Below are 23,921 nucleotides of genomic sequence, written 5' to 3'. Positions count from 1 at the left end.
CGTAGAAAACATTATACGCACACACCTAGACAGAAAGCAAAATCAACCAACAAAAGTAAATACAGCTCACGAATAAAAAAACCACGAAACCATATACTGCTGTATACCATATATTCCTGACATCAGCAAACAAATAACCAACATTTGGCAAAAATTAGTAACAAAATATGACATTCCAGTTAATACCAAATTTATTCAAAAACCAGGCACAAAACTGAGGTCTATACTATGTAAAAACTACACTGACAAACACCACACCAACATTATTTATAAATTACAATGTGATAACTGCCACAACTTCTATATTGGAGAAACAAGTAGAAAAATGGAAACCAGATTCAAAGAACATAAAAAGTCACCTTCACACGTTTTCGAACACTGCAAGTCAAATAAACACAACATAACCATAGAAAACACTCAAATACTAAATAAAGAAACAAACATAAACAAACGCAAAATTAAAGAAGCCTTACTTATACAACAACTTAAACCCAAAATAAACCAATATAAAGGAACGCCTTTATACCTATATTAATATAATAAAATAAATAAAATTATATATTGAAACATCTAATACCGCCCTCTACATTTCGACACACAGTTACACAACCCCTTTCAAACATGTGGTCAGCTTCCGGTCAATTACCTCTTTCTTTGTGAACCTGACGATGACTGAAGAAGGTCGAAACGTTGTTCGCTCTTCTATGTAAAATATTTTTCTCAACCCAAACGAGCCGTTTTTGCATATAAATTTCTCAGCAAGTGGGTTTCTCGACATCACCGACTATATTAGACTGTTTTTTAAAACATCCAGTCTGAGAAAAAGCGAAATTGAGTGTTTTGATTCATAAACAGTTTTTGATACTTCCTTTAAATTTTGAACAGCAATTTGAACTTCTTACCTTACATAGTTTCTGAATTGCCCAGCAGCATGCCCACCCAAATGTCACGACACTCAACTCGTCGACACGCAGACCAGGTGTTTAGAGAATAACAAGAGAGTTTACTGTTTAAAGCTTTGAGATACGCAAAGTATTTACAATGCAAGTCACTATGATGTATCGTATTCAACAGTCCTTTTGGTATTTAAAATACTTTACAGTTTAATAGACTAAAAAGGGAAAGTGAATGAATGAGATTCAGCCATAGACGGCAGTTTTTACGATCATTACAAAATATGTTATAACATTTGACATTGTAGGGTGAACATTTAAATTCTCTTATGGAATACATTATAAAACGTTGAGTTTTACTTTTACAGTTGCATAAACTATGAATAGTAGGAAACATGGCCCATATTAATAGTGCTGTTTAGATAAACTAAAAAATAATTTACTACATTTCATTCTTTAAACTACACAATAGATACACTAAATTTATCAAAATGAAGTGTGAAATAGTACTGTAGATGTGTTATTTGATGATAGAAATAGAATTTTATGAGCACTATTTATATTATTCTATTAAGCAAAATTATACACCCATAGGATAAAAGCAGCATTCCATACAGAGGAATGATAAAGGATTGTTTATGAATTTCGCGCAAAGCTACACGAGGGCTGAAAGGGGCGAGTATGTACTGTGTGAAGGGGATTCGAACTCATAACCCTCAGGTTACGAGCCCATAGCCCTAACGACCTAGCCATGCAGAGCTCACAATAAAAGGAGCCGACAAAATATTCATCCCAGAAAAACAAGCAAGTGAGAAATATTACGAAAGTATGAGTGAAGACTGTTGATGTTACAATCAGAGTCATAAACACAGATGCCATTACTGGATAGTTTGAATCCACAATTTCACGGTTGTTTTAAAAGTAGAAGATAACAAACATAATGCCCCTTTTATTCTACAATATAAAAACTGATTATAAAACTTTTCAACCAAAACTCAAAATGTACGATGAAACTATTGTTCATATAATAGTATAATTATAATAAGACAATGAGAGCCTACAGAATTTATTTATGAATATAGAACACATTTGGAGTCAGGTTTACCTTAAATTGTCTGAGATGATCCACCACACAAGGAAAGCTGGCATCTCTGCCTAAAGGCACGGATATGTTAGGCACTGGATCGGCGAACATTGGCTCCAGCGCAGCGATATCTATTTTAATCATACAAGAAAGTAAATTACAAAAACAAAAAAAAGGATATTTTAATATATCTTTTTATTTTATTATAGGGAAATTTAAGTACGGTAGAGCTTCCATACTGGTTGAAAAAAAAACAAGACAAAATATAAATAAAATACCCTAATCCGTGAAATTTAAAACAACTTACTGAAAACGTTAAAAAATACATGTGAAACAACGTCACCACCTAAATAAATCTCAACTTATGTGCAACCATTAGTTTTTACTGCTCAAAATAAAATAAAACCATTTTACAAAACGTATTTCAATTAAAAATATGTATCAAACATAAAATATAAAATCTCCACCAGCTCAAGGAGATCATGTTGAGAGTTGTACAAGTTTTAAAAATATCTTGAAAAGATAAAGACAGTTTTAATAAACTTTTATAGGGACAAGGGTCGGGTAAGTTTAGGTTAGGTCGGGTAAACTGTTGTTTTGTTTTTTTACTGGACCATGTTAATGAGGATTTTTTAAAATACAAAATCCTATGTTGGTTTACAAGATTCTATTGTGGTTAAAGTGAAGTAGATATTTTTGCTGGATATTTAAGCAATAGTGATTATGTAAGTTATTTTTATTTTTAATTCAATATTGATGCAAGTTGGAGAATGTTTTCATAAAATTCTACAGTGATGAAGATTGCGCAAGTTTTTATATACAATATTCTTCACATGTAGTACTTAAGAAAGTAACTTATTTTTCCTGAACTAACTTATGAAAATACGCTTAGGTTTACGATAAAACTTTCAAAAGATTTTCTGGCATTTGTTCTTCCGAAGCGCAGATAAAATTGTCACATACAGGAAACGCACCTTTTAAGACACTGACTATTTCGCATGCTCGTTATATGCGATTAAGGCCTCTACTCCATTCAAGTATTTTTGAAAACTTCTCACAGACAATCTAGGTAGAGACCTAGATATGATAGATACTTTCGTATCATATTACTCCCTTCTTTGATAGCATTGCTATTTCTAGGGTTAGTAATACCAAGTGATACTAATATTATGCTTTCTTAATCCTTACGAATAGGAACCACAACGACTTCGAAGTGTTTGAGTTTTGAGAAAGATGACATTTTTTAGCGTATGCAACGATGTAGTCTGTCTTTTCTAAAAATAAGAAAAAAAATCGTACACTTAAATATCTGTCTAGAGCTGTCACAAAGTCAGAAAGAATTGCTCTGTTTGACGTTCTATGCATTCTTCTCTTTTGAGTTGTTTTGAACTTAAAAAAAACCAAACAAAAATGCTTTTAATTTGTTCAGTATTGCAGTATTGTATATCCAGTCTCGTCTAAACAGTCAAGTCTAAATTCCAGCTTTAATTCCACAATACACTTTCTGTTGGTTTTCTGGTTATTAATATTTTTAAAGATATCAATGAACCTGTGAGCAGAGTAAGATAGCCAGGTTAAATGTTGGCGCAATTACCACAAAATTTAGAGTTTTAGATTTTCGAGAATTGTCGTTGTTTACGGTCATTTATATTCCGGTTTAGTAAGCTTTTTGTAATTTGGCAAAAGTTGAAAACGGCATTTCAAGATTGACCTTTGTACAAGGAAAAAAAAAAAAAAAGAGACCACTTCTGGAAATAGCATTTTGTTGATACTACAAAGGGTCTTGCTCACTTAAAGGGCAATTACAGTTTGTTACTTTTATAGCAGCTAACCAGGTTCTACATCAGTAATTACCCTCGGCTTAAAGAAAATATGGATAAATGAGGGTGAATTAGGTGATTGTGATCCCCAGCAGATTACTGCTTAATCCAAACCCTGGTTCTGATCAGCCAAAAGGAGACAGACGACAACGATACACTTTTGGATGAAATCTACAATTTCACACCTAAGCAGGGACAAGTGTTTATTGAATGTGAAGTGCTTCGACACCAACTATACCTATGTTCACGTCAGTGTGCAATTCAAGCCACATGTAGGAAAGACGCCTCAAGAGATGTTGTTTTCACAATAACTGGTTCTTATAATTAAGAGGAAATAAAATGATCTACTGGTGGTCAAGAATACAAGTAAGGAAGACCCTGACCACTTCCTTACAAGTTTCAAACAGATAACTGAGTAGACTTAACATCAGGCACCACCTGTACTCGACTATTTATGGACCAGTGCATGCTTCGATGAAGTATCTAGACAACGAACAACCTAAATGATTGACTAGTAGAGTTGTACCAAAGCTAATCATCTTGTTTTGCGAAGAGATTGATTTTACAATATTTACAGAATGGACTGAGTTAACACCTGAAGATGTTTTTATTTGTTACTATTGATACTATATCTACAATCTACGTAGCTATAGATTGCATAGTAAATATTTGCAGTTAATTATGAGATAAAGAAAGTAGCCTTGTTAGTGAACTATAGGTAAACCCAAGAGTGGCAGTAATGTAGAATTCTATTAGTTGTTTAACTGAATGTTCCAAGTTCTTTCTTTGCGTTAACGCTTGTGTTAAATTTAAAGGTTCGTTTAGAGGGCATTTTCAACTAGAATATGCATCAAACGACACCAAAAACATAAAGCCAGTTGTCTTGGACTGACGAGTTACCAGAATGAGTTTGATCTGTAAAACGCTTTACTACAAACCTTACTGGCAGTAGATACCCAAAAACACACTATAAAAGAAGGAAACAGAGAAGATTAGGAACAAAAGTAAAAGACATACACTTATACTCACTTTGGTCAACCATTTAATACACAAGATATGGAAAGTAACAAAAGACAGAAGGCTATTCAAAAGCCGCAAAGCAGTATAACCCCTCAATGCGTTTATAGTTCCATTTGCACCAAACTTTAGCTTCTAGAGTGATGATGTCTTGGTGTCGTTGCAAGATTCTCTGTGAATACCGATACATTAGAAGAATAAATATACAATATATAATAGAAACAAGACTTGTCTGTCTGTAGCTTATCATGGCAATAAAGGCCATACAAGAAATTGGAATAATACTAAAATAATGAGATATGAATCATACCCGAGAGAAAAAGATCCAAAAGCTTTCTACACCCACGTAACTGATACCACACTCAGCCAAACTGAAGATAGTAAAACCAGAATATCCATCTAGAAATCTTTCAAGTTACCAGTTTATTAAATTCTTAGAGACCTCAAGTGAGTAAATAAATTGATTTATTACAAAAAAATCAAAGATCGAATCATGATCACCAATACCACAGATGTAACTTTCCACAGTATTTCCCTAAAGTATGCAATAGCCAAAACGTAAAATAAAAAAATTTTGTGATTAATATCTAGCAATTACAATATGTTAGTAACTAATTAATTATTACACTTAAGAGATTGTATAGACTTACTAACCACTACAATGATCGATATGCGACTGTCACAACCTCATGTACGACTATACCTGAAGACCAAGTAGGGGTTCAAATTGTGGAAGGTATTTAAGGGTTTTAAAATTAATTAGGTAAGGATGATAAACATTCCACCTTCCTCCACGAGTGTAAACAATGACGTAACTCCTGAAGTACGAGTTATATTACTCATCAACATCCCATGATAATAAAGCCTCGCTTAGAAGTTTAATAAATCCAAGATACAAATAGGATTATTACAGTTAACCATACAAAAGATAAGGCACAAAATAACTGATGATCTATACAAAGAAATATACAGTACATTATATATGGCTATTCAACATCGTATCAAGACATTCGCTTACTAAAGAAATGTACATAGCAAAACTAAATCTACTGATCAATTCTTAAAACAATAAAAAACTTAACACTGCAAACACACATAATAAACTAGAATAAGCAACCACTCAAAAAGCTTAAAACTAGGTAAAGGAAGAAACATTATCTTAATAACACAAAATACCCTTCCTAGTTATAACTAACATAAAACTTAAGGGCTACCAGAAGATAAAAAGAAAGAAATCAAAACAAAGTTAAAAAGTCTAAGTTTTAGACGTACTATAATACTGTCCTAAAAGAAAAACAACAAAGTTTCCCTCAATACATGTTGATCATGTCACATCCATCATGTTTACCACCATAATACAAACTAATTGAATATGATGATTGCACTTCAACCCAGTTGCTAAGACGGAAACAAATTAACAAAGTCCTCAATAAACAAACAAAACAGTAAATATCTAACAGTATACTGCGACATTACCTTTCACATCTTTGATATACTTAAAGTTTACAAACATGAATGCCCTCTCTCTCCCATCTAGTTCACTGCAAATATTCACCTTGCTACCTTTTCGTTACAGATATTTTAACTATAATATAATATGTTCAAATAAAATATCTTCACGAGTCCACTTTGAAGACATTGTAAAATTAACAAAATTAAATCGTTCTGAACGAAGCTATTTTCTGTTCACTCACCAACGTTTTAAATAAAAATAAACCTATTTAATCAAGGGAGACCGAATTAAATGACATATTTCGAATTTTCCCACTTATACATTTTCGTTCTTTTTGTACATAGATTAACAACAATATTGGGTTACACTTTTGTTGCTAAATAACATGACAAAAGCCATTGTTGGAACGTAGCGTTTCGAAACGCGCAAGTTTTTTGTATATTTAGAAGTTGCTAATTAACTGGTTTTTACAAATAACTATTCTATGAAGACGCCGCGAATTTCATGAATCATTTTTAATTGCATCAAACAGGAATAAACTGTCTCGACTACACTTTTCCGCCTCTTTGTGGGCCAAGCTTGATTTCGTAAAACTTATTTATTTCAGTTAGTGGAAGGTAGTACTTGCCCCGCCACTTTTGACAAGTTATACGTTAGTAATTGAATAAGCCACACATGGAAGTATAAAACACCTTTATGCACCTAATCTAAGATGTTCAGCCGACCTAGAATATAAGTTATAAACTCTGAATATTCTTCTTGAAAAGCATTCAGGTACGTAGATGACTAACGTTCTAGTGGAGAGGACCTTAAGAAAGTGGATAGAACATCAACCTCTCTATTAAGCAAACCCACTCCAGATTACCGTTACCTGAAGAATAATCATCCTCACGTCTTCCCAAAATATGGTGGTGAATTAGGAGCTAAAACATAGGATAAAAGTGGTTAGTGATTAATGAATAGGAAATATAAAACATATTAACGTCTGAGTAATAATTACGCTCAGGCGATAATATAGGCTAGTAATCATAACAATTATCAAGTTCTGGATGTAGCTGGTAATTTCTTGGTGTCTTAACGAGGTAAGATGTATATGGTGATCATTGTGAATTATGTAAGCATGTGGGCCTGGCATGGCCAAGTGTGTTATGGTGTTCGACTCGTAATCCGAGGGTTGCGGGTTCGAATCCCGGTCGCACCAAACATGCTCGCCCTTTCAGTCGAGGGGACGTTATAATGTGTCGGTCAATCCCACTATTCGTTGGTAATAGAGTAGCCCAGGAGTTGGCGGTGGGTGGTGATGACTAGCTGCCTTCCCTCTAGTCTTACACTGCTAAATTAGGGACGGCTAGCGCAGATAACTTTCGAGTAACTTTGCGCGAAATTCAATGTCTTTCAACTTTCGTATAACGAATTATTTGCTAACTTGTACAAAATGTTTTCTATGTTTTAAAGTATTTTCAGTCCTGATTAAACTGACAGAGGCAAACAATAACCATAATTTTATGGTTTCGTACAGTGCAACGGAGAACACGTGTTTTGCAAAAACATTTCACTTCTTTTGCACGTGACGTACAAGTCTACCCATGAAACAGAGACCATAAGAATATATAGTGTTTGAAATAAATTTCATCAACAAGGAAAAGTCCAAAAATTGCAGAAGACGTGCTAATAATTTACCGTTGAGGGAACTGAAATTTGAGAAATGCTTTGGTATGTGCTTGCAGAATAGAACGTACTTCTTCCTGAACTGGGCTTCACTCGTTTTCTAATGACTCATTTCAACTTGCGAGCTAAAGTGTTCACATAATGTTTGTATAATGAACATGTTAGGAAGCTAAACAACTGATGAACATCTACTGCAATGATAAAAATCTTCTTCTGTTGAGGAGGAGACACCAGTGGAGGAGCATGGCTCCGCCGAGATGTAAATACTGATCTCCTAATCGATATGACTGAGTGCCAGACAAGCAGGTACGATAATAGGGTGATTGATGGATTAAATAACGGAGTTAGCTTTTACTTTGAGCTAGCAACCAGTACTTTACGGTCTACAGCGTATCAGGGAAAAAGCTACTTGATCATGGTTTGAGTATGTTAGACATTTGGTTGAAAACAAAATCCAGGATTAAAATAAAATGGAATGTCTATCTTTCAGAGTTATCAAGCGGCACATCATGGAGGAATGGTTAAACGGCATTGCAATGACCATTTGATTATTATACAGTTAGAACTGATATCAGTGCACATATCCAAAGAATATCAACAGTTTGTACGATTGGAGATTACTTGGGGAAAATCAGAACAGATTTGTAAGCTAAAAGGATATTGTTAACACCTTTTTTCGATCTAGTTGGATGTATGAGCAACATCATGTAATAACCATTTAATTATTGCTGAATAACACTATGTAACAAAATTTTTACTTTTTCTTGTTCCTGGGCAGAAAGTGTTATTTCCCAATTGCTTTTACTTAAAGTGAATGGAAAAGACCTATTTTTTCTTTAAACTTTACTTTTGTGACCTGGATAATGAAGTTTTCAAATTTACCCATTTTCCAGCACATTTCGGGTAGATTCAGTGCTGAGTAGCTGATAGAAAATTTTCTCGAACATACAAGAATTTAAGTACTTTCTAGAATGTTGTAGAACTTACGAAGATTTAAGAACCTTTTAGAATTTTCTAGAACTTTTCATAGTATATATATATATATATATACACACACACACACACACACACACACACACATATATACAGGGGCTCACCACTTCAGTTTAGTTGTAGCTGCCTAAGTGAATACAGAGAGCTATCTGATTTTATCAGAGATGGAATCAAGAAGCTGCAAGATCTCCCTGAAAGTCCATATCCTTGACGCTCATCTTGATAAATTGAAGGGGAACATGGGAGCATACTCAGGAGGAGCAAGGCGAGCTCTTCCACCAAGATATACTGGACTTTGAACGCCGCTACCAAGGAGCGTATAACGAAAACATGTTGGGAGACTATATTTGGGGGCTGACACATGAAAGTGATTTACATTACAGTCGCAAATCTCGAAAAACTACTCGCTGCTAAACATTTTTTTTCATTTTTGTATAACTTTGGTATAAATGCATGTAGATCTTTATTCACGTTTTATTCAGACCTTATGTAAATAAAAATGTACAAATTTGGCAGCTTTTATACAGAAAATAGGTTATTTTCTAAATTTCATTATTCAGGTCACAAAATCAAAGTTTGAAAGGAATAATGACCATTTTCTGTACTTTTACAACATAAGCAATTAAGAAATTGTGTTGCATAGTGTTATTTATTATTGATACTAATAATGCTATTAGACGTAATACCCAGCACATTTACTGTTCGCATCACTGACTGTTGTTTCGGTGTCTGATAACTCCGAATGGTGAAAAGACTGTTTGATATCCTCACTTTTCAAACATTTTGTTCTAAACATTTGAAAAATGGTGAAACTGTACACGTAGAATAGGGGAATTATCTGGTTAACCGCACAAAACATGAATCACATTGAAATAAATGACAGTGGAAAGGTCTTACTTTCACTGAAGCTTGCCGGTAACTGTCGTTTGTGGCTGTGTAATACAAGATAATAAATATAAATTATTATTAGATATTGTATTTAACCTGCGTCAGTCTGACGTGTATTGATATATACTACAGATGACAACATGAAAATATGTATCGCTGAAAACGTTTAGCTGAAACGTCTTTGTTTATCTGAATGACACTTAGAATTATTTATTTCGTGGAAGAAAATCTCATTTCAGTTTATAAATGGTGGAACAAAAGGGGCGACTATTGAGACATAGCTGGTGGGTATAACCACCTTCATTTTACTAGTTACCCTGAATAAGGATGTACATGCGAGTAACTTAATGATAATATGGACTTTATATTAAATCTTTCATAAACATGTTTTGTCACTCATAGCATTAGAAATAATTATGTAAATAGTGATCAAAACAGGTATAAAATGCACACATTATGAGATTACTTTTCCCTCTATTGAGGGGAAATCAACCGCATTCGTTATAATTAGGTGTTAACAATTTTCTTTGCGATATGCACTTTCCTAACTAAATAACCACTATCATAGCGACGTAAGTAAAGGCAGTCAAACTATTCTCAGCAGTAGTATTGTAAGTGCATTTGGGGCTCTCAGGATAGAAACGTCATACGACAAACAGTATAAATCAAACATCAAGCTAATGAAATAACTCCACGTGAGAGATCCAGGAATTAATTTCACATTATTATAGTAGATTGAATTTATAATAGAAGCAATCGAGATAGAAAGCTCAAACTCTTCAAAATGTATCAAGTAAGTCAAGGCACGTTCCCTACATAATTTAGCTACACATACGATCTCGTTGTACAAGTGTGAATGTTACCTCCAGCATTATAAGATACACGTTAGGAACAAATGACATAGCTGGATGGAATGCGTTGGCACTCAGAAACCACCGTTAGGAGAGTAGTTATAAATAATCAAACTAAAAGAACGAAATGGGTGCCATACTTAAAACAACTGAATAATAAAACTTGAAATGTAACTTCAACCTGTTTGTCAAATGGAAAAGAGAAGAACAGTACTAGCTTCATTTGTACTGAATCATGCTGCGACACCAATATCAACATGGAATGAATCTCAGCTAATGTTGGAGATCTGTACGAAATGTATGGTACCCCGACATCTTTCAAGTACAAACGGATTCTTAGCTATTCTCTCAGGAATAATACTTGCTAGGCAGGAATTCATGTTCCAACAAAGCACACACGCACCAACTGTGGCGAGTGAGTGATACGAGGGCTTCTCCAAACATTACTTGTCCTGTGAAAAGTCCTCATGTGAATACTAACAAGGCAGTACAAAGCTACTGAAAAACAGAATTTTAAAGAGAACTAAACAACCTGACTGAATCATGACAATAGTAAGACATTGGAACGATATTTGATATCCGTACAATGAACAACGTGTATCAGCGTTGCACAAACTTTCACTTCTTTACTGAAAGTAAAGACAAATTACTGGTCCATTGTACAAACAAGTTATTGAATTGTTCCTTTGGATTTTCTGAAATATTGACTTTTATAATAAACCCCATGATGACACGTGTGTGTGTGTGTGTGTGTGTGTGTGTGTGTGTGTGTCAATGTTTTTACTTTTGACACAAATATTCAGCGAATAATGAATTTCCATTGAAGAGAGAAAGGCAATGGAAAAGTTTCCATTACATCTGATGGAAAGAAAAAGATTTTTTTATCGTGTTCTTGACGATATTAATATTTTCGGTTAAATTGAATTGAAGTGTCCACGAACAAGTGAAATCATGTACATAGTAATGAAATTTAATGAAGGTTGTTCATGTGCAACAACAAAACAAATTTGGAACAAAAATGTTTTAGTTTTGATGAGGTTTATTCAATCATTCAGACTGAAGCGTTTCACAAGCACTGTTTTTCATCGAATATTTATTAACATTTCTCTTTTTGTGGAAGTTACAGTGAGAACTTACGTATTATTTATCTCGGAAAGAGTCTCCGATTTATTATGTTACATTCGTTACGTATTCCGATTTCAAATAACCGGATATTTGAATTTAAAGTTACATTTAACACGTTAACATTTAATTATGATATTTGCCAACAATATTGATATAAACTTTGTTTTAACGCAAATATATATTTTACTATACAACAACGACACAATTCTTAAAAACGGATGTTATAAATAGCTATTACAAATAATGATTTACACACAGTTTTTACAAACCTAGACAATGCTAAGTCTTTTTTTTTAACTGGTCTAGAAGTTAATATTTTATCGATGATCCAGGTCCTCTACGAACAAATTAAGTCCAAGTTCAGACTGTCATTCCTAGCTTAAGTTAGTTAACTTGGTTGGCCTCGCATCGCTTATAAGTTTGCTTTTTATCGAGGAAGACATTTAAATGTCTTCGGAGAAATGCAAACATCCAAAGTTAATTCGTTGAAGTTGATCAGTTTCTAACGTTTGACATCTATAAACGTTCCTGGTCAAATAACTGGAGTTTCCCGCTTAATAAAAGTTAATCATAGTTCCCTATGCCTACAGTACACTGACTATAGCTGACCAATATTATCTTGGCGCGCTGGTTTATCTACAGAGTGGCCCGTAAGTCCCTACCCATCCATGTATCTTATGTATCCAGTGGATCTGTATGCTGTCCCTCATTCTCGCTGCATAATATTATGCACAATATGCTCTTCAAGTGAAAATAGGCTTACATCGGCCATATTTCTAAAAATAAAATAATACATGCGTAATCGAATATAACATATGGATGGGTAGGGACTTACGGGCCACCATGTAGTTTAAAGCGACACGAAATTTTTTAACAATGTCTGAACACGCTAACGTTTTCGAAAAGCAAATATTGCTGACTCTTACTCACGAGAGTCTTCTACAAATTTAGAGAACAGGTTACTAGACTTATGCAATACACAGCTAACAATACGTCACACACATCAAACCGAAAACAGAGGTAGGTATTAAAATAAACGCAAATCAGTTACAGAAAGCATACTAATGTGGACTCGCAAAGTAGGGCTCGAGGCAGAAAGACATCACATGGCATTATTTTGTGTGGTACTTCACTTGTATGGGTATATATTTGTGCTAATTAATCTTCTGGCCTGAACTCAGTTTCGTGTATAGGAATCTTCTGCTTACAGTGTTCCCTACTTCCTTCTCCATTAGAGCTTTTTTCACAACGCAAAAATGGTAGATAACTCGTGTGTATATAATAAACAGCAATGTTAGATGTGGTCATTTGAAAAGTGCACCTGTATGCTAGTTAAATGTGTGCCCCATAAAAAGCCTCTTTAAACCATAATATTTACAAGAATTGGAGGGAGAATTGTGTACTTTAGTAAGTATGTACGTGCAATAATGTTGCTTGTACGTAGCAGTAGTTTTGACGCTTCACGCCTAAAATACAATTTTAGTTGTAAATAGGCTACAAACTTTGAAGGCTATACATCTGGTTGCTCTTACCCCTTACCAACTAGAAATGCCATTGATGTTCGAAATCCTGGCTCTACCTATGTATGACACCACTCTTGACCTTTTCAATAGGTCAAAAGTGTTGTTTTATGTATTTAGTTGTTTAACATATTGTGGAAAATGTACATTATCTGGCAATTTCAGTAATTAGTGCGAAGTATCCCAAGGCTTTGCAAGCACACTTAACTAAACGACAAAGAAACTACGGACATTGAAATTTGGTTGGCACAATCCTCCGCTAAGTTGGCTCTATCCAATGTCAACATAGTAAGAGTTTAGAGAACTGGAAACTTTTCACAACAACATTATTACTGTATTCTTCATCAACAACTGGCTTTAAGAACCATCACTAACCACAAACAATACTATCACAACAATAAAGAAAGGTCTAAAAAATGGAAAAGAAACTATTTCCATTTGCATCTCATCACAAGTTCTGTGTTCGCATCCACCAAGATCATGACATTCATAAGTCTAAGAACCTCTTCTTTGGATTAAAAGATGAAAAATCACCCAATATAGGTTAGAGGAGAGCCTTCTTCACTTTCATTATTAACCTACACCTAAAGTACCACCAATTTTGTCTAAGATATAAAATCTCTGGAGCAAATGATAGCACTGAACCAACATTACCAGATCCAGTGAACTGAAACCTGGCGTATGGATAAACAGGATGAAAATTAACAGAGGGGCCAAGAGAAGAGTAATCCATCTAAAGTTGTTCAAGAATTTGCCAGGTCCGGGTAGTGCCTATAAAAACAAAAAGAAACCAGATACGGACAAAGAAAGCCACCCAAAAAGAAAACATCTGCAAACGAATTGCTCACCACTTTCACTGAAAGTTTATTTATCATGTAACAACGCCACCTCTGGATTAGTATGTGACGCGCGAGCCTTCTTTTCCTTCTTTCATTTTACTTAGTTCATATAACTAATATTACAGTAAAAGAATCACCTTTACCCATTGTCATTAATTAGTGATAAAATAAATGTGTTAAAATGTCACATTAAAACTTATTACTGTTGCTTAGTTGACAACCAACAAGTTACTTAATAATGATTTGCACACGAAATACCAGTACGCTACAGTTTATCATCAGTATTATACAGATATTACAAAGTATTTATCTTCATAAACTACTGTCAAGTTCATTCATCTACGTTAAGTGTATGTACTCCGTATTACAAGTTGATCGAAAGATCGCTTTAAAATAATATTTTTTTCGTTAAAGGTTTTTAACCCAATTACAGCATAAATTTACAATTGAAGATATAAAAACAATGATTACCAGAGAATCATTTTCTACTCTGAATACTACATTTGGTATTTTATGCTCTACTGATTACCTAATCTATTATTAAAAACCTTTATTTTTTACTTCACTCGCTATATTTATTTACTAACATAATACGAGTATCAGCTAATCCTCTGTTAGCTAATTTGTTCCTGTAAATTCTGATTTATTAATATTTAGAGGTTCCCCCAAATTAGGTTTTTTTTTTTTCCTTATATGACATATTTCACGATAAAGGGTTTGATAAAATTTATTACTTAAAGCATAATTTTTGTTTTATTGTCATTAAATCATGCAACGGTTGATAAAAGTTCTATTCTTATAAACACGTTTTAGGAAAAAGGGTTACTCTTATGATGGATGGTTTTATTCAATCCATGTTAAAAGTTTCTTATTAGATGTTTTAGTAACGCGAAATGTTTAAATATTTTAATCGTTGTTTTTTTTTTGTTTATCAAATATGTTACTGTAGTAAAATACTGCCATTAGCGGATCAACGTCAAATAATAAGCTATTTTAACGTAACAGTTGTATGAACCATGCATGAAAATCAATATTACGAGTTTTTATTTCACAAAATGGGGGTTGAGGCCACCTGGAAGAAATCACCTGTTTTAACTACTCACACCATTTTATAGTAGCGCGTTTTCTATCAGTTAGTCAGTAGACGCTAAAATGACGTCATATAAAGGGACACTTAACGTTGCAATTTGGACAGTCCTACCGTCAGTAAAAGGTAAGCATGCTTTGAATAACGAGAATAATTATGCAGGTTACCACACATGACATATGAACCACAAAACCAGAAAAACAAATTATACTCTTAATTTTGGTTTTATTTACTCTTGAAACAGAACACTCTCGACGCCTAGGCAGAATTACATCTAGTATTATGGTGACTGCATTACCAAATGTTCAGTACATTATATTAAAACAAGATGAACAAAAACAAGCAGTGAATTAAATAATTGGCATATAGGAATTGTAAAAAAATAAAGCAAACAAGGCTGGAGATACTTGTAGACATTTGCTTAGACTATAAATCCCCATTTCGACTTCACCAAATGTAATTTTAGGCAACAGCATTTTTAGGTATTGTAATAAACACAGGGATAATGACTAAACGCATCACTGCGCATTGTGTAACAGTTTTTATTTGACTACCTAGCAAATAACAACGGCTGTGTGTAACCGTTGACAACCAATCGTTTAAAAATGTAGTCTGTGGTTCATATGGAGCCTCATAATTTACTATATGCATACGTAAAATAGCTGCATGGACACCGTAGGTATAATTTAATGTTTACATGGGAGGCATGACATGTGCTTCAGCGATTTAACTTAATGTTGCAATTGTCCTGATGTCGCGAACTGGTGTACACGTAGGGTTTCTGACCTTTGAGACACGACGCTGCATGCCGTTACCTAAAATTGTGGCCCGGCATGGCCAAGCGTGTTAAGGCGTGCGATTCGTAATCTGAGGGTCGCGGGTTCGCATTCCCGTCGCGCTAAACATGCTCGCCCTTTCAGAAGTGGGGGCATTATAATGTGACGGTCAATCCCACTATTCGTTGGTAAAAGAGTAGCCCAAGAGTTGGCGGTGGGTGGTGATGACTAGCTGCCTTCCCTCTAGTCTTACACTGCTAGATTAGAGACGGCTAGCACAGATAGCCCTCGAGTAGCTTGTGCGAAATTCAAAAAACAAACAAACCTAAAATTGCATTTGGTGAAGTCAAAGTGTGGAATTTCAGTTTGAGCAAATAATGTTTACAGAATTTCCAGCCTTGTTTCCTTACAATGTGTAGTTGTAGGTTTTTAAATTTCCAATTTACTTATCTTGCTTGTTTCTTTATAATGCTCATTCAGAGACAAAAGGAATTCTTAATATGATTGCTTACTAAATACGTTGTAATGATAACTAGCTATGTCTGTTAATACTGTTCACGATAATTTACTCGAGTTATTGACTATTTGATCACATAAATTAGATGTAAAATGTTAAGCTACAGATAGAGATTGTCATGTAGATTTGTTCGAGAGTATAGTTAGCATTTATAGTTTCTAACCACTTCTCTATATACAATTTGTCCGAAAGTGAATATCTCAAAAAAAAAAAAAAAAAAATGTATTCGAGACAATAAAAATTGAATATAAAGTAGTAGACTTGTCAATTTTGTTTCCGTTTCTTCGACGATCAAACTGTTACTGTAAATTCGTATCTACACATGCTACAAGAGTTCTATTCCACAACTCCGAGAAACATCTGGTTTGTTGTAACATGATGGAGCACCACCTCACTTTTTCGAATTGTTGGCGTTTTGAACAAAACTTTTCCAGGGAGTTGGATTGGTAGGAGAGGACCTATGGAATGACCCTCTTGTTCGTCCGATTTAACCTCTTTCAGATTTTCATTTCTGGGGATTTTTGAAAAAAGTCAACAATAATAAACAAAAATACCTTGAAGAACTGAAACAGATTCGTGACGCTATCTTACCTATCCCTACAGCTGTGTTAAAAAATATTTTCTCATAATTTAAACGCAGAATTAGACTAATTGAACAGAATGGTGAAAGCCACGTAGAAATCAATTTTTAAAACTTAAAACTTACAAGCCTATTGCTTGTCTTTGTATTCAATTTTTGTTGTTGTCTCAAAGAACGATAAAATGATTCACCTTTACTTTCGGAATATTAATTTTCGGACACCACGTATAGTTTATATTAAGACAAATATATGTTTAAACTAAGAAGAAACAAACTAAGCGCGTATAAAAAGTTTAGTAGAAAAGCATTGTTTTAAAAAACAAACATGTCTAACAGACTACATTAGCTAAACTTTAGTGTGTTTGAAGGTAGTTATCCTATGAATGTGTATAACAAAATTTAATGCCTATTGAATACTTACTTCAGCTCGTACATTGACACAGAAGCTTTATAGTTTTAGATGAAAAAGTTATATGCAGACAGTCATGAATTAAAGTTTTTCTGATGCATACATATATATTTAGTGAAAATATGGCCCCGCATGAGGAGCTTGGTTAAGGAGTTCGACTCTTAATCTGAGGGTCGCGGGTTCGAATCCCCGTCGCACCAAACATGCTCGCTTTTTCAGCCGTGAGGGCGTTATAATGTTACAGTCATTCCCACTCTTCTTTGGTAAAAGTGGTAGTCCAAGAGTTGGCGGTGGGTGGTGATGACTAGCTGCCTTCCCTCTAGTCTTAGACTACTAAATTAGTGTAGCTTTGCGCGAAATTCAAAAACAGACAAATGAAAATACATTACAATGTGTCATACAAAGAAGCAGTTTTTAATATTTCACTTATTTTTCCCCTACTTCTCTCCTTCTTAGCCATAGTAAGGGCCGTCATGGTTTTGCTGCAGTTGGTCAAAGTTCCTCTTAAGAGTGACATTCTGCACACTCTACGAGGTCAATGACGTGTTAATTAACAATGAGTTGATTATATTAATATACTATTCCCTTTCCATATCTGATGGAGTTTGAGTCGAGATACTTCTGTGGCGACCCTAATCTCTGGTGGGCCGTCTCTGCTGCATATTTTATTAAAACTATTTTCGAAATAACATATGTAGCTACAAAACTTTTTCCAACTTTCGTCTAGAATCGTTATCTCTTGTTTGCACTCCTAATAGTTAACTTTCAGGATGACTACTCTATCAGCAGTATCTATAAAATTCATGATCACATAACGTTGGCTATAATTCGACAATCATCATTAGCCACCACAGTGATTGTTGATCCGACAATTGAAACCGAGCTTGGTGCTATCTTTTAAGCTACAGATTAAAATATTTCTGTTGTGAAAAACAGCCTAAGCGTTTATGTAATATGGCCGAAATCAATCATGGAGTGTAAAAAAAACAGCTCTTGTCAGCAGCGTCGTGTCCCAAAAGTTAGGAAGCTTACTTATTTACCAGTTGGACGCGACGTCAATACAGTTGCAAAAATAAGTTACCAATCGCTAAGATACGTGTCATGCCTCCCTTATAAACAAACATTAAATCACACCTACGGTCTGCACGCAGGTATTTACGTATGCATGTAGTAAATTATAAGGCTTCACACAGACTACATTTAAACGATTGGTTGTCAACAGTTACACACAACCGCCGTTACTTTACGTCATATGCAACGTTTACTCACAATACTCAGTTATATTTGCCTAGCGGAACAGTATTAAATAATAATAAAGAACAAATGAGTAATACCTATTATGAACAATTACCGCAGTTCACGAGTTTTTCAGAAATGCTACAATGAACAAGATCGCGTAAGATTTTGTGGTTTGTATGAGTATGGTTTAAATACGTATTTTAAGTTCACTTTATTTCAAAAGTGGGTAAGAAATTCAATAAGAATAAAACTTATTCCTAAGAAACTGGGCGTTTCTAAATACTATGCAGGTTTTGCGAAATTAATTGATGCAAAAAACTATAGGAAATTCTCATGCACGAGACAAGAAACATGATGACCTCAAGGTACAAATTTTTCGTACCTACTCCTGGCATACTGTTAATTTTTGATGTAAATATACAGTATTAGAAATAATTTTGGAAACAGTAGCGAACAAGATTTAAAAAGATGCAAATATAGGATTTCTCCCTCTGCTGTACGAAAACAAAGTCACTTGTTAACGCAAGGGTTCCCAACCGGTGGGTCGTGACCCCCAGAGGGTCGCGAAGCCTTGTTAGAAGTAGCTTGGGATAACATTAATTTTATTTCATCAATTACATTTTCATGCTCTTACTTTTTTTTTTTTTTTGTTTCGGTGCAAAGCAAAACGTGTGCTACGTTAGTTCAATGTCATTAGGTGATATTACGTGTGCGCGCGCGCGCGTGTGCGCTCGCTGTCGACACGTGAGTCACATGTCCGTTGCTGATTGGTGGATGACGAATCGCGCGACTGGCCACGCTCCCTTCCCTCCCAATACTTACCCCCCATCATTACTCTACCTGCACCCCCCACAAGTAGTCAGTGTAAGATCTACAGTTGCCAAAGCGTTCATTATTCAACATTTTTATTTTATTTTAACAAGGAGATAAGTAAGCAGTAAAGGTGAGTTGTGTCCATGGCTAAACGGCGCAGATACTTTCAACGCTACCTCAACATTGGCTTCACCACTGTGCTCGCCAACGACGGCATCGAGAAACCACAGTGTGTTTTGTGCCATGCTGTCTTGAGTGCAGAGTCAATGAAACCATCAAAAGTCAAGCGTCATCTCGAGACGAAACATCCAGGACACACGCAAAGAAGGGTTTGGATTTCTTCAAACGGCATGAACGGTGTCTTAAAAGCCAAAGAATCGATAGAAGTGGGTCGTCTCAGCAGCAGAGTGCAGCCATAGTGGAAGCTTCATATGAGATTGCATTCGAAATTGCTAAACAAAAAAAGCCTCACACGATTGGAGAAACACTTCTTAAACCCTGCATGATGAAAGCAGTAAATCTTATTCTTGGAGAAGCCAGTGCAAAGAAGATACAGCAAGTATCTCTGTGAAATAATACTATACAGAGGCTCATTTCTATGTCTATGGATGTGAAGGAACAGGTTTTGACTGAAATCAAGGGTTCCCCTTTGTTCTCCTTTCAGCTCGGCGAGTCAACAGATGTAAGTTCATGTTCTCAGTTGCTTGTCTTCGTGAGATACATTAATTCATGTGACATCAAAGACGAATTCTTATTCTGCAGTGCACTTGAAACCACAACAAAAGCTGATGATGTCATGGAAAAAGTTAACTTTTTATCAAGACGAAGATCTTCAATGGGAAAACGTGTGTGGGGTTTGTACGGATGGGGCACCGGCTGTGCTGGGATCGAAATCAGGATTCCAGTCGAGAGTGAAGAAGCTAGCACCTCAAGCAAAGGGCATCCACTGCATGATTCACCGAGATGCTCTCGCCAGTAAGACTCTCCCTGCAGGAAGTGCTTGAATCTGTAATCAAAACTGTAAATTATGTGAAGACTCAAGCACTCAACACTCGCCTATTCAAAGAACTATGCAAAGACATGAATGCTGACCACGAAATCCTTCTCTTCTACACAGCAGTACGTTGGTTGTCGAAAGGAAACGTTATTAATCGTGTCTTTGAAATGAAAGATGAAATAAAGCTATTCCTGGAGACTCAAGAAAGGAAAGATCTTGTAGCTCACTTCGAAGATGAAGTATGGAATAAAAGGGTTACGTACCTAGCCGACATTTTTGACCAGCTGAACAAGCTCAATTTGAAGCTTCAAGGAAGGGAAACACATGTTCTCCTTTTTCAAGATAGTCTTCGGGCCTTTGTTTCCAAACTGCAGAACTAGCGTCGGAAAACCAATCTTGGAAACATCGCTATGTTTGAAAAACTTTGTGGAGTGACGGATGAGTCTCAGATCCAACTGGATCAGTTCCTCAAGGATGAGATTATCGAACATCTTCAGTCTCTAGAAAAGGAAGTCGAGCGTTACTTCCCTGAGCTATCACAGGAACAGGAGGCCCTGGTAAGGAACCCATTTTGTACTGAACTTGATGTATTCAGCATCCCAGATGAATTTCTAGATCTAAGAAACGACTCTTCAGCTCGTGATCTCTTCAAGGTGAAATCCGTGACTCAGTTCTGGTGCGCTATGTATCAGTCATACTCCAAAGTCAACATGATAGCTTCACGTGTCCTTGTTCCATTTGCTTCTACCTACTTGTGTGCGGTACGATTTTCCACTCATGTCAAAATGAAAACAAAGAATAGGAACAGATTGGATGTTGGAGATGACATGAGACTGGCTCTAACAAACGCTCGGCTACGAATTTCAAAGCTTGCTGTTGAAATGCAACATCAGGCATCTCACTAGCTGGGTTGGATAGCTGTTCAAACCTATGTTAATATTATTTTAAGAAATATATGTTCTTTTTGTGAATTCAGGTTGGACCAATGTAATTTAATTTGCTAATAAATAATTACAGAATTTTTAAATATTGTTTTTTAGATGTTTCTTTCCCTCTCCTTCACAGAAAATAAAAGAAAAATTAAGCTGCTGATGGTAAGCCCCAAGTAGGGGGCCACATGGGTTTCAAACTTTTAGGTAAGGGGTCACGAGTGCCAAAAGGTTGGGAACCCCTGTGTTAACGTTTGCTACATTTGATTTGCTATATTCAAACAGACAGTCATGCCAAAAACATGCATACAACAGTAATTTTATTCTAAACAAATAATTAGTAGTCCTCTAGTGCTGGACTGGTGTTGGATTTCTAATGGGTAATTCGTATTAAGTCAATTTTCTGCAGCTGCAATAATTTTAAAGTTGTTAAATATTATGTACAGCTTTAACCCCAAATCATGAAATATAAATTAAGTAGAAATACGAGCGTTAGAGAAATTAAAGTAAAAAAAGTGATGAGGAAATTAAATAACAAATAGTGATATCCTAATCACTAAGCCTGATAATGTGAATAAAGTTCTTGAAATTACTATATTTTGCAACGATATAGAATTACTTAAAAAAGAAACTTAAATTTTATTTAAAAACTACTTTCGATTGAAAGTGGTAAGTAGCATAATTAGCGAGTACATCAAGAAAACTTCCTCCCCTTAAAGAAAAGGGTATACAGTACACAAAATATAACACTACCATTCACGGATAAAAGAAAAATCCTTAGAAACAGAAATTAGAGGTTTTATTATACATCGTTTATTCGCAAGCATAATGGAGTCATCATTAAACCGATAGCCAGGAAAAAAAACAAAGACAAACCAAACTGTTCGAATGTCATCTACATGTATAAATGTCTCGAGTGTTCTGGAGTACACCTAATCTACTGCAAGAAGCGTAAAGAAATAGTTCTCCGACATATGTAGAAAATATATTTTAAACTATGTACCCGTTTACAGTGCAACCTACTAACTACTTGAACAGTTAAATTATTGGAACTACCAAAAACTGCTATTCATTACTAATTCGGGATATTCTCTATTAGAAATCTAAAACCAGAAATAACTGGACAGTCTAGCACTGAAGAATATTTGTTGAAAACGCAAGATGCAAGTCATACCATTCCCACCAGTAGTGAGAAGAATACACTCGCAGCTCTCAGGGAATAAAGACAGATGGAAACGTGTGGGCATAAAAGTTTTCGCGAGGAAAGGTTACTCATTTTGACAGATTAAAGTAAAATTACGTTTCTTTAGGACCATATGCAAACTCAACAGAATACGTGAAAGTTGTAATTTTAACAATAAAAGCAGGCATGACCTAACTGTTAAAATGGTGTTAAATAATTCAGGAATACACAATAATTCACTAGGAAAGCTTGCCAATAACCTAGCAGATGCAAATATTATCTCATGAACAGCAAGATAATTCAAAGCGGTTTCAGTAACCATTCAAACACCACTGTGCAGGAACAAAGCCATAATAAAACTATGAAATGGGAAGCAGACTTCATTCAATGGACTCGGCAAAGCTAACAATCAATAACAGTTTGGATTATTGACATGAGAACCATATTTCCACCAACAAATAATATCCACGGTAGAGCATGCTGTGGGATAAATACTGGCGTGAACTGAATCTTGACAATGGTGTTCAATAATACCTGTCAGCAATCAAGTTGCCATCAATTGTAGAGTCACTTATTTATTAGACCATTGCTCTAGGTATACAATTTGTTATACTTAACGATGTAATTATCCAAAGAGAAGTGACTGTTACCTGTGAAGTTTAAGCTTAATATACTATTATTTTCTCTGCATACCACTATTTATCTTAAATACTTTCGTAAGCTATATTTTGATTTAGATCTTTGTACTTTTGCTCAGCTAGAAGGAGGTTTATCGTGATGAACGTTAGGTAGGACTTACATTACTACTCCAGTTACGTAGAAAAGCTTCGCTTAAGACCCACTTTTGACACACAAAAACACATTATCACATGTTACTTTTTGTTTTAGGTATCGATGAGAAATGGTTCTCAGTTATGTAATTGATTATGACTTACGTTAGAGTTTTAGAACACGTTTAACAGGTTAAAACGCAAGGTAGGCTCTAGTAACAGATTGCCGAGTTTGTTCAAATTTTTCAATTAGCTATTTTTTTTTGTCAGTTTGGTAAATGCCGAGTATGTTTCAAAGAAAATGAAATTAATATCCAAATTAACATAGGAAAAAATTAACATCTACATTTAGTAATGTTAAGCACGAATCTACACAATTTGCGCTTTAACTACCACAGGTATGGAAACCAGATGTTTGGCGTTATAAGCTTTTAGATTGCTGAGCCAAGGGGCCTAGCAAGCGAGGTTGT

The 23,921-nt window shown here is 35.0% G+C and overlaps 1 protein-coding gene across 5 annotated transcripts in view; it reads right to left on the bottom strand.

Moving 5' to 3' along the window:
- The window catches only part of LOC143253955 (lachesin-like), a 59,366-nt gene that overhangs the window by 26,319 nt on the left and 9,126 nt on the right, over window positions 1–23,921 (bottom strand). For all 5 annotated transcript variants that reach the window (XM_076508615.1, XM_076508612.1, XM_076508613.1 and 2 more), the window contains one exon: window positions 1,999–2,108. In XM_076508615.1, coding sequence (XP_076364730.1) covers window positions 1,999–2,088 — 90 coding nt within the window. In that variant the 5' untranslated portion in view covers window positions 2,089–2,108. The remainder of the gene's footprint in view (window positions 1–1,998; window positions 2,109–23,921) is intronic.

This window comes from Tachypleus tridentatus, chromosome 6, assembly GCF_004210375.1.
Source record: "Tachypleus tridentatus isolate NWPU-2018 chromosome 6, ASM421037v1, whole genome shotgun sequence".
Lineage (NCBI taxonomy): Eukaryota > Metazoa > Arthropoda > Merostomata > Xiphosura > Limulidae > Tachypleus > Tachypleus tridentatus.
The sequence above is the reverse complement of the archived record's forward strand: the minus strand, read 5'-3'. Positions and strand labels throughout refer to the sequence as shown.